General features: G+C 46.0%; 1 protein-coding gene across 2 annotated transcripts in view; it reads right to left on the bottom strand.

Moving 5' to 3' along the window:
- Nucleotides 1-17,024, bottom strand: part of LMTK2 (lemur tyrosine kinase 2) — a 68,655-nt gene that overhangs the window by 28,106 nt on the left and 23,525 nt on the right. The window contains exons 3-6 of one of the 2 annotated variants that reach the window (XM_080676368.1): nucleotides 15,852-15,996; nucleotides 14,523-14,596; nucleotides 11,869-11,987; nucleotides 9,616-9,703 (exon numbers count right to left, since the gene is read on the bottom strand). In XM_080676368.1, the coding sequence (XP_080532494.1) occupies nucleotides 9,616-9,703; nucleotides 11,869-11,987; nucleotides 14,523-14,596; nucleotides 15,852-15,996 (426 nt within the window). The remainder of the gene's footprint in view (nucleotides 1-9,615; nucleotides 9,704-11,868; nucleotides 11,988-14,522; nucleotides 14,597-15,851; nucleotides 15,997-17,024) is intronic. The other variant, XM_080676369.1, reaches the window with a different exon arrangement.

Here is a 17,024-nt window from a genome sequence, read left to right as displayed (position 1 = left end):
CCCTTCACCATGAAAAAATGACAACTTTCTTTAGGCATTTTCAAGATGTGTCTTTCATAGGATATGACATTTCTTTATTTCTTTTTTTTTATCCTCACCTGAGGATATGTTTCCATTGATTTTTAGAAAATGTGGGAGAGAAAGAGAAAGACAGAGAGAAACATCAAAGTGAGAGGAACACTTTGGTTGCCTCCTGCATGAGCCCTGACCTGGGCCCCGGCCAGGGAGGAGCCTGCAACCTAGGTACATGCCCTTGATCAGAATTGAACCCAGACCCTGCGGTCGGCAGGCCGGGGCATTATCCACTGAGCCAAACCGGCTAGGGCAGGATATGACATTTCTTAGCCCTCCAGCAGCAGACCTTCGTTTTTTCTCCAGAAGTGTGGTGGAAAAACCCTAGATCACCTTTTTGGATTCTTATTACCAAAGTTACTAAGAATATTACCAGTGGCACACAGGGAGCTTAGCCATTGAGCAGTCAGAAAAGGTGTTTCCTCTGTAGTTCACAATAATCACCGGCTGGGCCCTGCCCAGGCCTAAAGCCTCTGGCCAAAGCTTTAGGCCTGGTCAGGGGCCCCCCAGCTCCCACTGATCGCCGGCTCCACCCTTGCCCAGGCCTAAAGCCTCGGGCCCTGGGCAGGGGACCCCCAGCTCCCTCCAATTGCCGGCTCCGACCCTGCCCAGGCCTAAAGCCTCTGGCCGAAGCTTTAGGCCTGGTCAGGGGCCCCCCAGCTCCCTCCGATCGCCGACTCTGCCCCTGCCCAGGCCTGCTGAGGCTTTCAGCCTGGGCAGGGGCCTCCCAGCTCCCTCCAATCACTGGCTCTGCCATTGCCCCTTCGGCTCTGATCGTAGGCTTGGCCCTGCCCAGGAGCCCCCTGGCTCAGGCCCTTCCCAGGCTGCTCAGGGCCCACGCGGGGCCTACCTCAGAGTGACCTGGGTGCCAGGATGTTCCCGGGACCCAGGTGCTGGGCACCTATGTATGCAAATTAACCACCATCTTTGTTGGGTTAATTTGCATACTCACTCTGATTGGCTATGGGCGTAGTGGAGGTACGGTCAACTTACATGTTTGTCTATTATTAGGTAAGATGAAATGGCAGCTTAAACTCATTTGTCTAACCCCTTTCCAGAAGTACCCATCTACGGTAAAAATTACCCCACACCAGGTAGCATTACACTGGCTGTGTCTGGCTAATTCTCAAAGCAAACAGAAGTTGCTGGCAAACCAGGAACACTTCACGAGAGACTCTGGCCATGCAGGCAGAGGAAGGGCAGAGTGGGCGCAGTTACTGTTCAAGGTTATCTGAAATATATTCATTACCACTCACTGTTCTTAAAATATCTTCTCTCCACAACTGACGCCACTCCCCAAATTTCACTAGAAGACAAACATAACAAACAGGAGATTCTGCTTCCTAATGCTAACACTCCTAATGTTTCTAGCTGGGCAAAAACTCAAAGCCTCTCCCCATAGATCTCTAACCTGGGGTGAGGCGTTTACGTCAGCAGTTACAAGGAGCCTGAGCAGTTTCTCATGGGTGAGATTTGTGATGACTGCCAGGATCCAGGGTTAGATCTATGGTCTAGAAAGATCCTTAAGAGCTCTCCATTTAAAAGAAAAATCTGAATAAAACCTTTAATTATATAATAAAAATGTTCCTATTACATAAGTACTAAAAATTAATCCATTTTATCCAAAACAAAGCTGTTTTTGATAACTAGTTTATGTTTTTTGTTTTTGTGTTTTTTTTTAAATATATTTTATTGATATTTTACAGAGAGGAAGGGAGAGGGAGAGAGAGCTAGAAACATTGATGAGAGAGAAACATCAATCAGCTGCCTCCTGCACATCCCCCACCGGCGATGTGCCCGCAACCAAGGCACATGCCCTTGACCGGAATCTAACCTGGGACCTTGAGTCCGCAGGCTGATGCTCTATCCACTTAGCAACACCGTCAGGGCTGTTTTATTTATGTTTTAACGATGTTTGGTGAGTAGTCGAATTATTGCTTTGGTTTGCTATTAAAAATTCCCAACACTGCCCTAGCCAGTTTGGCTCAGTGGACTCAGTTTGGCTCAGTTCAGCCTGGGGACTGAAGCGTCCTGGGTTCGATTCCAGTCAGGGCACATGCCTAGGTTGCAGGCTCGATCCCCAGTGTGGGGTGTGCAGGAGGCAGCCGATCAATAATTCTCTCTCATCATTGATATTTCTATCTCTCTCTCCCTTCCTCAATGAAATAAATTTATATATATATATATATATATATATATATATATATATATAATATATATTTAAAATGCCCAACACTTAAAAACAGCAATGTATTCTGAAAACCAGTTTCCTTTATCCAAGTTTTAAAAATGTCTCAGATCCTCCCCAAAATCCCAAAAAAAACTCAAAAAGAAAAATTTATGACACTAGATGGCAGCAAAGTGCTATATGTACAAAGAACTCAGATAACAGAACAACAAATGGAAATGACTTGAGTCATTCAGTGAATAATAGACCTTTAAATGGATTAAATTCCAACACAAACTGCCATGAGGGTTTTATCCAGTTTCTGACGGGATACTGAGAACAATTAATTTCAATACAATGTAAACACCAAACAATTACATAGCTTTATAACTGAAAACTTAGTTATTTATGTTTGATAGAATGATTTGGTGGTGGAGGGGGAGGGAGTTATAATTTTTAAACAAAACTGTGAATGCAAGGATGAATGAACAGCCTACACAGCCACATACTGAGCATTGCTGACTATTATCATAGCTGCAGCCCCAGGGACCCTGTCCCTGTCTGTACAACTATTTTTTCTCACTGCCACTTGAACTCCCCCCCCCGCCCCCCACCCATCTCCATCCACCCTTACGCACCTCCACACCTCCGTCTGTTATTATGGTCTAGAGCAGGGGTCCTCAAACTTTTTAAACAGGGGGCCAGTTCACTGTCCCTCAGACTGTTGGAGGGCCGGACTATAGTTTAAAAAAAAAACTATGAACAAATTCCTATGCGCACTGCGGGCCCGGGACGCGTCGGCTGCTAAGCAGGACAGGCAGCGGCACCCGGCGGGCCGGATACATGTCCTCGGCGGGCCACATGTGGCCCGCGGGCCGTAGTTTGAGGATCCCTGGACTAGAGGCCCGGTGCACGGATTCGTGCACCTGTGAGGTCCCTAGGCCTGGCCTGCAGGGATCGGGCCGAAACCAACAGTCCGACATCCCCCGAGGGGTCCCAGAGTGCGAGAGGGCACTCTGCAAAGTTGCTGTCGCTCGGCAGGTCCTGCGCTGAGCACCTGCCCCCTGGTGGTCAGTGCACACCATAGCTACTGGCTGGTCGGCCGGTCGCTTAGGCTTTTATATATATAGATTAGTCACCCCATTGCCTTCCTAAGCTCAACCTCTTGGTGAGCCTGTTCCTTCTGCCGCTCTAATGCTCAAATACCTCTCAGGTAAATCCAACAAAGGACCAAACAAGTCTCCTCGGCCCCCACTCCTCTCCCGCTGCCATCCCAGTTCCCTCCTCTCTTCCCAGATAACCCTCACAAGCCTGGTCTGTCTGGCTATTCCTCATCCTGGCCTCCCACTCTCTCTTAATCCTTCACTCCCCAACTCCACTGCCCCTCCCCCCACGCTCAGTGGCAGCTGCTCCCAAGGGGCTATGGCCGACCGCCTCTGCCACATGCTGGTCACTGGTCCAAGTCTCACCAGCATAACCAAGTGATGGGCCCCTTCCCTTTCCCCACAGCCTCCTGGCTTTCTTCCTATCCCACTGGCCTCTCCTTTCTCATGCCCTTTCTTGGATCCTCCCCCTCTCACTGGTCTGTAAGTGCCGCCACACCCCAGGGCTCAGTCCTTGGTCCTCATCACGGTGACACGCATTCCTGGGTGATTCTACCCACCCCATGGCTTGTAAATAAATCACTCAAATACATTTCCTGGCCCCACACCCCTAGATCTCCTGAGCCCGAGGCTCATTTGTCCAATTGCTGACTTGATACCCTTTCCTGGATGACCTAAGAGACACCTCAAACCTCACATGTCCTGCGTGAAACTCCACCAATCTGTTCTTTCTCAGAAGTGGCACCGCTTTCCCAGTGGATCAGATCAAAACCTCCCCGCCTCCACCCTGAGCAGCCACTTCTTAAAATCACACCCAGTCCTAACCGGCACTTCGTTTGCTTGTCTGTCCGTCCCACCAGAAATAAGCTACCCCGGGCTGGGCTCTGTCTGATTCTGTATCCCCAGAATCTACAACAGCATGAGTTTGGCAAATACAGCCCTTCCTCTGTAGCCACAGGTTCCCCACCTGTAGATTCAACCAAACACAGATCAAAAATATTTGAAAGTTACATTATTGCTGACATGTACTAGTAGTTGGACCCACAATGATCGCATCTGAACTGAATATGTAGATTTTTTTTGTTACGGCACAGTGTAACAACTATTTATAGAGCATTTACATTGTAGTAGGTATTACTAGTAATCTAGAGATGACTTAAAGTATACAGGAGGGCCCCCAGCATCATCCCTTATACTAAAACAGTTGTGGGTTCAATTCCCCGTCAAGGCACATACCTAGGTTGCAGGTTCAGTCCCTGGTATGGGCACGTATAGGAGGCAACCTATCAATGTTTTTCTCACACATTGATGTTTCTCTCTCTCTTTCTCTCCCTCCCTCTCTCTCTAAAATCAATAAACAAACCCTCAGGTGAGGATTAAAAAGAAAAAAGTATACATGGGGATGTGCATGGATTATATGCAAATACGACACCATTGTACATAAGGGTCTTGAGCATCTGTGGATTTTGGTATCTGGGCGGATTGTGGAACCAATTCCGTGGATATCAAGGGACATCATTGTTTAATGTGGGTATCACTGCTTAATGAGTGAGGGGAAAAGAAAAACTTTCTGAGAAGTTCTAAAAGATGTTCTCCCAAATTAAAGTTGAGACAATAATTTTCCACAAAGCAGTCCATCATATTTCAATTTAACAATATAATAATGAATTTAGGAGAAAATCTCTAGTTTCAACATTTTATTGGGCTTAATATTTATCACTTCATTACTCTGCACATTCAAGCTAGCCAAAAAGAGGCAATATGGAAAGTGTTTTACTTTAAGTAAAATCTAACTGATTCTGTTTGAAAGTTTTATCTTTGTTAACGAGGAAATGCAACCGATTTTACTTCCAGAACAGGGAATGGGGACTGTCCTGAAACTCAGTACACCTGAACCGCAGACCGTACTTCTCCAGACACAATGTGAGCAGAGCTGCGCAACTGAAACGTGAGCCGGCCACATGTGTAATTTCAAATGTTCTAGTGGCATCCAATTCCTAACGAGAACAGCTTCCCCGTGCGTTCACCTGACGCATCAACTCCAGGTGTGCACCTCGGTGCCCCAGCAGGGAGGACCTGTGACATGAGGGAGGACACGGAGCCGGCTACCGAGTAACCAGCCCCAGCAAACCCAGGGTGGAGTGAAGCAGGCGTCAGGAGGGCAGGACGGCCTGGACACAAGCCGTCAGGACAGCCGCCAGCCAAGAGCCAGCGCCACGGGCCCAGGGCAGCAGCCAGGCCTGGGAAGGGAGAGAGATGAAGACAAGAGCCAGGTGCCAGCGATGCCCTTCGATCACTCCGACGTGCAGTTTGGTCTCCCCAGTGGAGTCACTGCTTTTCATCCCACTGATCTTTCTCAGCAGATGCCAACCTGCTTCTCCTCGCCCGCCGCCCAGACGCTGCAGCCGCAGGAGCATCTGCTGCGCCCCCCGCACCGCTGGGCCGGCTCATGCTGTTCCCGATATCCTCCTGTGCCTAGGAAGTCAACCCGCTCCCTCTTCCACGCTCAGAGCAAGCGCATTTCCTCGGCCATGCCTTCCCCAATGACTCGTCAGATTTCCTCCACACACTCTCAAATCTTTACTCAATGTTTATGATAAATGAATTTAAGTAACTAAAAATGAAAAAAACAAACAAAAACCCTACCATTTCCTGAGCACATACTATAAGCCCAGCAATTGGCGTTCATAATCTTAGTAACGGTGAGAGCAGTCTGTGAGGTAGACAGTAGTATCCCCACTTCACAGATGTCTAAACTAAGGCTGAAGGAGTCCAGGTAACTTTTCAAGGTGATACACAAGTGGCAGAATGAGCAGCTGAAGCAGGCCTGCCTGGCTCTACAGGCAGAAAAGGCAGGGATGCGGGGGGGGGGGGGAAGGGGGCCGGGTGTGACTCACCTCTGTGTCCCCAGGGCACTGCCCAGCTCTTCATACTTAATAGGTGCTTGATATGTTTTTGTTGAATGAGTGATCCTTACCCAAAAACAATCTCCTTGCCTCCCTGTTCACGTGATGGCACTGTGTACTTCCCATGGCAACGAGTCACGGACAACGCCCCGCAGGGAGGGCTCCTTCCACATCAGCGCGCCACCAGCATTACACATCAGTGGCCGTGGTCCAGCTGCCCAGCCCACTCAGAAGTGTTTTCCTTTTCTTTCGTAAAATTCCAAGATAAAGTGTTTTTGAAAAACAGGCTGGAATTCTATCTTACAAGGAACTAAGCAAGTGCAAAAATATTCTCTCCTTTCTACTTAACAGATGTTATCACTGAGCATGATCAGTGCCGGTGACGACAGAAAGGCTCCTCCGACAGCTCCTGACCTACGGAGAACACGTGAAGGCAGCGGCTCCCGTCGCTGTGCCTGCCACTGCTTGTTCCCGGGCCGGGCGGCTTTGCCTCGGATGGCGCCCCTCCGCTCAGTCAGGCCCTCTCCGGCGCACTGGGCTGACCCCCCACCCCCCGACCGTTCCTGACACGGGGTCTCTGCAAACCGAGCCTAGAGACCGAGACCCCAGGGCCGTGACCGCAGACGCCCTGGTCCTTGCTGCAGGAGAGCGTCCCAAATTGACTAGGGCCGAGAGGTGAGCACAGAACTGCCCAGGAGACAAATGTGACCTCTCACTACTGGGCACGCTGGCAGGGCCCTGGATTGAAGGCCTTTATTTTGACATGAGACTAGCCATCCCAAGTACTGACAGCTTTCCCAAGGAAATCGGGGAATTTCTTGCCTCTGCCTAGTATAGGTAACACGGAGTATAGGACCGTAAGTAACAGTAGGTAATTATCAATGTTTTAAGAATTGTGGTAAAATGCATGATATAAAATTATCTTAACCATTTCTAAGTGCAGAGTTCAGGGGCGTGACATACATTTACACGGTTGTGCGACTGTCATCACCACTATCCAACCGACAGAACTGTTTTCATCTTCCCAAGCTGAAACGCCGTGCCCAATAAATACCAGCTCCCCACCCCCTCCTCCCAGCCCTTGGCAGCCACCCTTCCGCTTTCTGTCTCTGAGTTTGACTACTTTAGATACCTCATCTATGTGGAATCATACAGTACTAGAGGCCCAGCGCATAAAATTCATGCGTGGGTATGGTCCTTAGGCCTGGCCTGCGATCAGGGCCATCTTCCCCGGCTGCCCACAGCTGGCCCCGCCCCCCACCGCCACCCACCCCTGGTTCCCCGTTTGCCATTGGGTGATCGGTGACTGACGGTTGGGGGAAGGGACCGAGAGGTTGGATGTTCCCGCCTACTCGCTGGCCCCGCCCCTGCTGCAGGTGGCCATCAGGCAATCAGAGTCTGCTGGCCAGGATAAGGGACAAAGAGGTGGTCAGTGCGCCTCATAGTGACTGGTCCAGCGGTCGTTCTGGTCGTTCTGCCATTAGGGTCAATTTGCATATTATCCTTTTATTATATAGGATAGAGGCCTGGTACATGAGTGGGGGACGGCTGGCCCTGAAGGGGGCCCCAGATCAGGGTGGAGGGGTTCTTGCTGGGGGGGGGTGGGCCGGCTGGGGCCAGGGGCCGAGGGATTTGCAGGCCAGCCATGCCCCCGATTGGGGTGGGGGTCCATGCTGGGGGTGGGGCAGGCCTGGGCGAGGGGCCACGGACAGTTTGCAGGCTGGCCATGCCCCCAGCTTTGTCAGGAAGGACGGACATCTGGAATGACATCCAAAAGATGTCTGGTCTATCTGGTCTAATTAGCATATTACCCTTTTATTAGTATAGATTTGTCTTTTTGTGACTTGGCTTTTTTCACTTAGCACATTAGAATAATATCCCATTGTATGGATATAACCAATTTAGTTCATTATTCAACCATTGATGGACGCCTGGGTTGCTTCTACCTCTTGGCTATTATGAATAATGCTGCTGTGAAATGGGTGCATGGAAATCTCTTTAAGATCCTGCTTTCAATTCTATGTTCCTAGAAGTGAAATTGCTGGATCACATGGTGATTCCTTTTTAATCTTTTGAGAAGTAACTACTGTTTTAGAAATTTTACTAGAGGCCCAGTGCACGAAATTAGTGCACAGGTAGGGTCCCTAGCGGCTGCCGGCCAGGGCGCCTCCCTTCTCCCAGCCACTTGCCGCTGCCACCGGCCCCGACCCCCTGATCTAACTCCCAGTGGAGGGGACAATTTGCATATTAGGCTTTTATTATATAGGATTATTGATCAATGTATCACAGATGGTGGACTTAACTGACATAGCCATTAGCTCTGCCCTGCCTATGACAGCTTGGGGGGGTGGGGGAGATGGGAGCTCTTTCCAGATGTTCAGCCTTCAGGAGTAACATTCTCCCAATATGGCTGAGGAAAGTCACATAAAATATGTGTTTCAACTATAAAAATCCTAGAACAAAACACAGGCAGAAAAATCTCAGACATTTCTTGTAGCAGTATTTTTTCTAATATTGTATATCTCCTCAGGCATGGAAAACAAAATAAATAAATAGGACAATATCAAACTAAAAACTTTTTGCACAGCAAAGGAAATCATCAATAAAATGAAAAGCCAACCCACTGAATGGGAAAACATATTTGCCAATGATATATCTGATAAGGAGTTAACATCCAACATTCATAAAGAACTTATATAACTCAACACCAAAAAAACAAATAATACAATTAAAAAATGGGCAAAGGACCTGAGTAGACACTTTTCCAACAGACATGAAAAGATGCTCAACTTCACTAATCATCACAGAAATGCACATTAAAACCTGTCAGAATGGCTATCACCAATAAAACAATAAATGATTATTGGCAAGGATATGGAGAAATGGGAACCCTAGTACACTGTTGGTGGGAATGCAGACTGGTGCAGTCACTGTGGAAAACAGGATGAAGTTTCCTCAAAAAATTAAAAATGGGACTTCAGGGGATATACCCAAAGAAACCTAAGACAGTAATTCAAAGGAATATATGCATGCCTATTTCACTGCACCGTTCTTTACAATAGCCAAGATTTGGTAGCAGCCCAAGTGCATTAGCAATAGATGAGTGGCCATTTGAAAAAAGATCCTTGGGTGAGGATTTAAAAAAAAGAGAGAGAGAGAGAGAAATATGATTAGATAAGCAATGCATAAGAATAGCTTAGCGTAGGGATGAAGTATAAAATAACACTAATACTATTATCAAAGGTAATGAATGAATACTTCATTAAGTTCTTAAAATGGAGGACAGAAGTGAAAGCTGCTCCTCGTCCAGGATTTCTGTCTGTCAAACCGTTTGCACCCTTGACCATGAGTTTCTACGAAAACTTACCAGGTCACAGAACTCAAACACCAGAAGGTAGGGGATGGCTTCTACGCACTGCCCCACACACTGGAGAACATTCGGATGCTGGAGAACACTGGGGAGAAACAGGCACAGTGCTGAGCAGCAGAGAGCACCCGAGTAGAACTGTTCCAACAGTAATCCACATTTAACACTCAGCATGATTTAAAGAGGACAACCGGAAAAGAGCTCATTAACACATTGTTATCTAATGATTAAATAATTCAAAGGTAATCAGGTGAACATTTTCAAAATCTCTAATTTTAGCCCTAACCTTGAGGCCTGCGGACTCAAGGGTCCCAGGTTCGATTCCAGTCAAGGGCATGTACTTTGGTTGCGGGCACATCCCCAGTAGGAGGTGTGCAGGAGGCAGCTGATCGATGTTTCTCTCTCATCGATGTTCTTAACTCTCTGTCCCTCTCCCTTCCTCTCTGTAAAAAAATCAATTAAAAAAAAAATCTCTAATTTTAGAGATTTTAGTAATTTTCATTTATAGATGATCATTTTGAAGTAACACTTTTAAAAAGGCAGGGCAAATATATAAAGTTCACAAGCATTTCAATCCATATACCAAATAGCCCCGCTACTCCTAGGCTATCTACCTTATTTCTATAAATTTCCACAGCATATGCAAACTATTATTTGGAAAAATATTTTGTCCAAAAGCAAGTTTATAAAAAAAAGATATGCCAAAATAGCTTTTTAAAAAGCTTTTCATTTTGAAGCAATTATGACTTAACAATAAGCTGCGAAGGTAGCATGAAGAGGTCCCACCTTTCCTTCCCCCGTTTCCCCTGCTCACATCTGACAACCACAGTGCAGTACCGAAACCAGGGCACTGACACAGCACCCATGTGTGTACGTCTGTGTGCCGGTACCACATGCGGAGATTCCCACAACCCCCAAACCGCCACCTCAACAGAAATGCAGAAGTGCCCCATCACCACACAGACCTTCCCCACGTTACCCTGGGTCCGTTTAAGCCGCCCCACACTGCCTCCCCGCTTCCCCGCCTCCCCGCTTCCCCGCCTCCCTAAGCGCTGGCAACGGCTAGTCTGTTTTCCATTTCTATAATGTTCTCATTTTGAGAATATTACGTATATGAAATCATACAGTATGTGGCCTTTTAAGATGGACCTTTTTCATTTAACTTAATGCCATCAAGATTATCCAAGATGTTGCCTGTATCAATAAGCATTTCAATCCACATGCTAAACAGCCCAGCTACTCCGAGGCCAGCGGTCGGCAAACTCATTCGTCAACAGAGCCAAATATCAACAGTACAACGATTGAAATTTCTTTGGAGAGCCAAATTTTTTAAACTTAAACTTCTTCTAACGCCACCTCTTCAAAATAGACTCGCCCAGGTCGTGGCATTTTGTGGAAGAGCCACACTCAAGGGGCCAAAGAGCCGCATGTGGCTCGCGAGCCGCAGTTTGCCAACCACGGTCCTAGGCTATCTACCTTATATACTATTCCTTTTTATTGCTGAGTAGTCCCTGGTATGGCGTATCAGTTTGTTTAACCATTCACCTACTGAGACACATTTTCATTTTGAGTCTTATGTTATGAGACTCTGGATCTGATTTAAATTGTGTATTTTGCAAACAAAATTTCAAAGTTTAGTTTTTTGGGGCCTTAAAAATTATTTTGGTTTTACTCAAAAGCAAACTTACTTGGTAGATAAAATATTCTTAGGTCTAACAATGCTGTAATTTTAAGTGACATATTTAAAATATTGTCCCTTGAGTGAAGTTTTGCAATCTGTCCATACAGAGATAAAGAGAGAAATTTCCTGACTGAGTTCATTTTCGTTATCCATGACAGGTGCACAAAATGACATGCAATGGAATGAGCAGGACGAGCAGATGTGCCTGTGACATCAATGTCCGTTTCCTTTGAGGTCCCCTGTGTCTGGCTGACAAATCTTCATCTTTCCTTCTCCCTTAGGGTCACAAAATCAATTTGTTGCCAAGAACCTTGACAATCACGCTCTGCTTCTTGCTTTTGGAATTACAATGCCATCCTTTTCCTGACTAGGAACTCTCATGTTCTATGGCCCCCTTTAGATTTGTTGTTTTTTTAATTTAAGTATAGTTGGTATACAGTATTAGTTTCAGGTATACAATATAGCGATTCAACATTTATACCGTTTACAATGTAATTACAAAGTACTTTTAAACATGTGACTTTCAAAAGACCACAGACTGTGTTCACAGAACATAGATAAGGGTTACTTACTAGTATGGTTCTCCATTTTTCAAAAAAGTATCTTGTTCCTTTGGGCTTGCACTTGCTTTTAACTCCTTCACTATTACTCTTGCTACACTAGTGCCTGTGTAAATCTCCCCGAGGAGGACCTAAAACCAAAGAACAGTTTTTCATTTCACTTCCAACGAAATGGTTAAGAAGTGTGTCTCATTTATTAGGAAATGGAATACAGGAAAACAAATTCAGCAACAAGCAGATGGCCTTCTATTATTTTAAATACTACTTGACAGAAAGCTTGGAAAAGTAAAATACAACCTTCAGGTTTAAGCCATTCATTAGATATTTATAATATTCATAAATTTATGTGTATCTCTTTTCTATTTACTTAAAAATGTATTATACTTTCATGGAAATTTCCAAAGGTATTACAGAAGAGTAATCTATAAGTTCAGTTCAAACATAACTTCAATATTTCTCAAAAACACTTCAAATGCGTTTATTTTGTCTCCTTCATATAGAGAAAGTAAACTGACAAAGAGCCAATGTACAAACAAATTATCACTGCATTATAATGCTAAAAATCCATGGCATTCCAATTATTCCAGGCCCTTATCTTTTACTAAAACCTTAATCAAAACTCGGGGGGGATAATATAGCACTGAAATTAATAGAAAACAAAATGAGAATGAAAATAAGAACAAGTTACAAATGAAATACTAAATGTAATATAGGACAATGCTAAGGCATTCAAAAACATAATATCCTATATAATAAAAGCCCAGCGACTGAATGGAGGAACAACCAGAACGACAGGTCGACCAGTCGCTATGATGTGCATGACCACCAAGGGGCAGACCCTCAACGCAGGAGATGCCCCCTGGTGGTCAGTGGGCTGCCACAGTGGGAGCGCTGATTGGCTGACTGGGATGAGCGGCTGCTCCTGCTGCGACCCCCAAGCCGACTGGCAGGAACCCAGGCTGCGATCATTGCCCCAGGCTCCTCCTCCTCACTCCCTGCTGCCTCCTCCAAATGCCTGCAGGCTGTGCAGTGCCGCCACCAGGCTCGCAAAGCTGACCCCGGAGGCTGGGAGGAGGGATCGTGGCCACCGTGGGACTGAGGCCTACTCCGCCACCTCTCAGTGCTATTGTCCCTGGGCCCAGCCTCGACCGGGTCCCCTGGAGAGGCAAGTGCTCTGGCTCCACGGAAGATGCTGGACCAGGGAGCAGCTGCTCAGAGGGCCCCCGACCAGTGCAAGAATCCTGCGCACCAGGCCTGGTCTAAAATAAAAATGATGATGAAGTAAAAGTTTATATTTAATTCAAAAATGATCAAAACTAAAGGCTGCCTTTTAGAAGTTATTTTATCCTATGTAATAAAAGTATAATATGCAAATCGACCAAAGAGCAGAATGACCGGTCTCTATGATGCTCACTGACCACCAGGGGGCAGATGCTCAATGCAGGTGCTGCCCCCTGGTGGTCAGTGTGCTTCCACAGGGGAAGCTCCACTCAGCTAGAAGCCAGGCTCACAGCTTCTAGAGATAAGGAGCAAGGGGTCCCGGACTGCGAGAGCCCCAGACTGTGAGAGGCCCTGGGGGGATCGGGCCCAAGCTGGCAGGCAGACATCCCCCAAGGGGTCCCAGACTGCAAGAGGGTGCAGGCCGGGCTGAGAGACCCCCCAAGTGCACAAATCTCGTGCACCGGGCCTCTAGTCTTTTTATAAAATAGATTCATTGTAATGCCCTGGAAAGAGAAAGCATATACTAGAACAGAATTTAATGTCTTTATTAGGAATATAAGGGCAAAAATAGGAACAGAACAAGAAATTCTGATAATTAACAAAGTTGTTTTTTTTTTGTTTCAAAGAGCCACCTTGTGCCAATACACTATGAGACTAATAACCGTAAGATATCAAATTCAAAAAGAATAATAGTATGCTATTGCAATAACCTGGCTTGTTGTTTCTCTCCCCGCCACCACTGTTACCATTCTTGATGTTCAACAGATGCAGGGACAAGTTCTTCAAAACCACAACCTCTCAGTTCTTTGATCTCACTTACAATAATCATTTTCCTACGATCCCATCTCAGCAAACACTCCCATGAGTCTATACCTAGCTAATTAATAAATATAGTATGTCCCAAACTTTGAATTTTAACTTCTTCTCTGCCAGTCCTTTGATTTCCAGCTCACTTACTTCAACAGTCTAATCCAACAAATGTACAATTTGTCCTTCTGAGTCCAGCAATGACACCACTTGTCTACCATCTTGGCTGGTTCCAAACGTCTCCTACTCCATTTCTCTGCTTGCTTTTAGAGTAAATCTCCTCTACAGACTTGTCTACAGGCTGTCTCCACTTTCTCCCTTGAACTTCCTCAGGAGTGCAGAAGGCAACTGATCAATGATTCTCTCTCATTATTGAAGTTTCTTTCTCTCTATCCCTCTCTGAAATCAATAAAAATATATTTTTTAAAAATGAAAATAGAAGACCTTCTTGGAAAAACGTACCACACAGGAATGCTGAAGCCACATTCCCATGCAGTTTCACAGGGTAATGGGAAAACTCAATCAGGACTATAACGGCTGGAGAGAATGTGGAATGTCACGCAATACAATTCTTAAGTAGCCTTAAATTCTAAACAGTATAAGTAAGAGGAAAAAAATGGAAGTGAACAACACTTTACCTTTCCAAACCAGCCATTTCCAATTTCCTGTATATAGTTTAGACTGTGGCGGGCAACTTGAGACTTCAAACCTTCTGTAGGAAAAGTAAAGAACATTAAAAACTAAACATGGGTATTGACTGAAATAAATTAAATATTAAATACACAACCTATAGCCTAGCTGGTGCAGCTCAGTGGCTGAGCATCAACCCATGAACCCAGAGGTCAGTGGTTCGATTCCCAGTCAGGGCACATGCCCGGGTTGCAGGGTCGGTCCCCAGTGGGGGGCGTGCAGGAGGCAGCTGATCAGTGATTCTCTCTCATCATTGACATTTCTATCTCTCTCTCCCCTTCCTTCCCCTCTCTCTAATATCAATAAAAACATATTTAAAAAATACAACCTATAAAGTTCAAACACCAACATAAATTTAATGCTTGTGCTAATAAAGAAACAAATACATAAAACATCTCTTTCGAACTAACAATGCAAAAACGTTTTAAAACTGACAATACTTTGTAACTGAGTATCCCACCCTGACTCTTCAATACCCTGTACTGCTCTTTTCTGACCCAACGACACGACTGTAACCTCTAGTCACCATCCTGCTGGCCTTTAGTTAGTCCTGTTTCATGGTGGAGCAGGGAACCCCAGGGACTGTCCCTCCCTATCTTAGGGTGCGAAGTCCATCCGATTAACAAATCCAAAGACAGCCCTCCTCCCGAACACAGGGCGCCCCGAAGACGGCGCGTCCATTCAGCACGACAAGCAGGCAGAGAACTAGGAGGGAAGCGAGCCTACTGAAAAAGAGGCAGGAGCCCTGGGTCAGGGGCTGGAACCCTGGCCCTCGGACTAACAGGCCTAGGTTCGATTCCGGTCAAGGACACTTAACTCGCTTGCAAGCTTGATGTGTGTGCGGGAGGCAAACGATGGATGTGTCTCTCTCACATCGATGTCTCTCTCTCTCTCTCTCTCTCTCTCTCTCTCTCTCTCTCTCTCTCTCTCTCTCTCTCTCTCCCCCCCGCCCTTCCACTCTCAGAAATCAATGGAAAACTATCCTCGGGTGAGGATTAACAAAAGAAAAAGAGAAAGAGAAAGGCAGAAGCTCTGTCCGAGAGTTCCATTCTAATGAAGCGAGGAGGCCAGTTTACTCCTAAAACAGATCCAGGGTCCAAAGGAAAGGACTCAGCCTTTGCAGGAATGCAATGGGCCTGACCACTCAGACTCAGCAGGAGCAGAAAGAAGAGAAGAAGCCCACGGAGGAGACAGTCGGCACAATTATTTTTACGATTCCCAGCAAGGTTCCCAGTCTCACGTCTTAGAAGTAACTCAGGAAAACACCAAGGTCTTACCTACAGAAGGCTGGAACTGGGATGGAGCTGGCAGTGAAACATTTGGTACTGAAAGTGTGAACACTTCTGCTGGGGACTGGACGGAGGGAGTATCTTCTGCTGGTGGTGTGAAATCTATCTCGTCATCAAAATTATCTTCAAATTCCTAATATAAAAGGAGAGCAATGTTATAGTGAATGTAGGTCAATTTGAGAGCAAATCCTTAAAACCACTGGCTAACATTTAAGATATGAACATTTATTCACTCATGTGGAACATGTGGCCATAATTTTTTTCCCAATTCACACTTATTTCAAGTAAAAAGCATATAATTGTGTTCTCCAACTCCAAATAACAGAATCAATAGGACTTGAAAATAAATTACATATATATTTTATGTAACTATTTAGACCAGGGGTGGGCAAACTTTTTGACTCGAGGGCCACAATGGGTTCTTAAACTGGACCAGAGGGCCGGAACAAAAGCATGGATGGAGTGTTTGTGTGAACTAATATAAATTCAAAGTAAAGGAGCGGAGGGGAGAGCAAGAGAACCGGATAGAACAGCCGGATCCGGCCCACGGGCCGTAGTTTGCCCACGGCTGATTTAGACTGATAGCTTGAAGTTAAATGTAAAATCCTATATAATAAAAGGCTAATATGCAAATTGACCGAATGGCATAACGACCGGTCACTATGCCATGCACTGACCACCAGAGGGCAGATGCTCAACACAGGAGCTGCCCTCTGGTGGTTAGTGCACTCCCCCAGGGGGAGCGCCGCTCAGCTAGAAGCCGGGCTCACGGCTGGCGAGCACAGCGGAGGTGGCGGGAGCCTCACCCGCCTCGTTGGCAGCGCTAAGGATGTCTGACTGCCAGCTTAGGCCTGCTCCCAGCGGACAGTGGGCCTAAGCCGTCAGTTGGACATCTCCCGAGGGGTCCTGCACTGCAAGAGGGTGCAGGCCAGGCTGAGGGACCTCCCCAAGTGCACGAATTTAATGCATCAGGCCTCTAGTTTTCTATAATGGCCATGGAACTTAAAATGGAAATAGTCTTCTAAGTTCAAAATTTTACTTCTAAGTTATTATAGTCTAAGCTATTCTTATTATTCACTTTCACAGATCTCTTTGCATACTGAATCAAAACAACTTATTTTAAAATTGTATATGCACTTCTGGTTACAATGTGATTTCAAT

Source organism: Plecotus auritus, assembly GCF_963455305.1.
Source record: "Plecotus auritus genome assembly, chromosome: 6".
NCBI classification, from domain to species: Eukaryota; Metazoa; Chordata; class Mammalia; order Chiroptera; family Vespertilionidae; genus Plecotus; species Plecotus auritus.
This window is presented reverse-complemented; position numbering and strand designations above follow the sequence as displayed.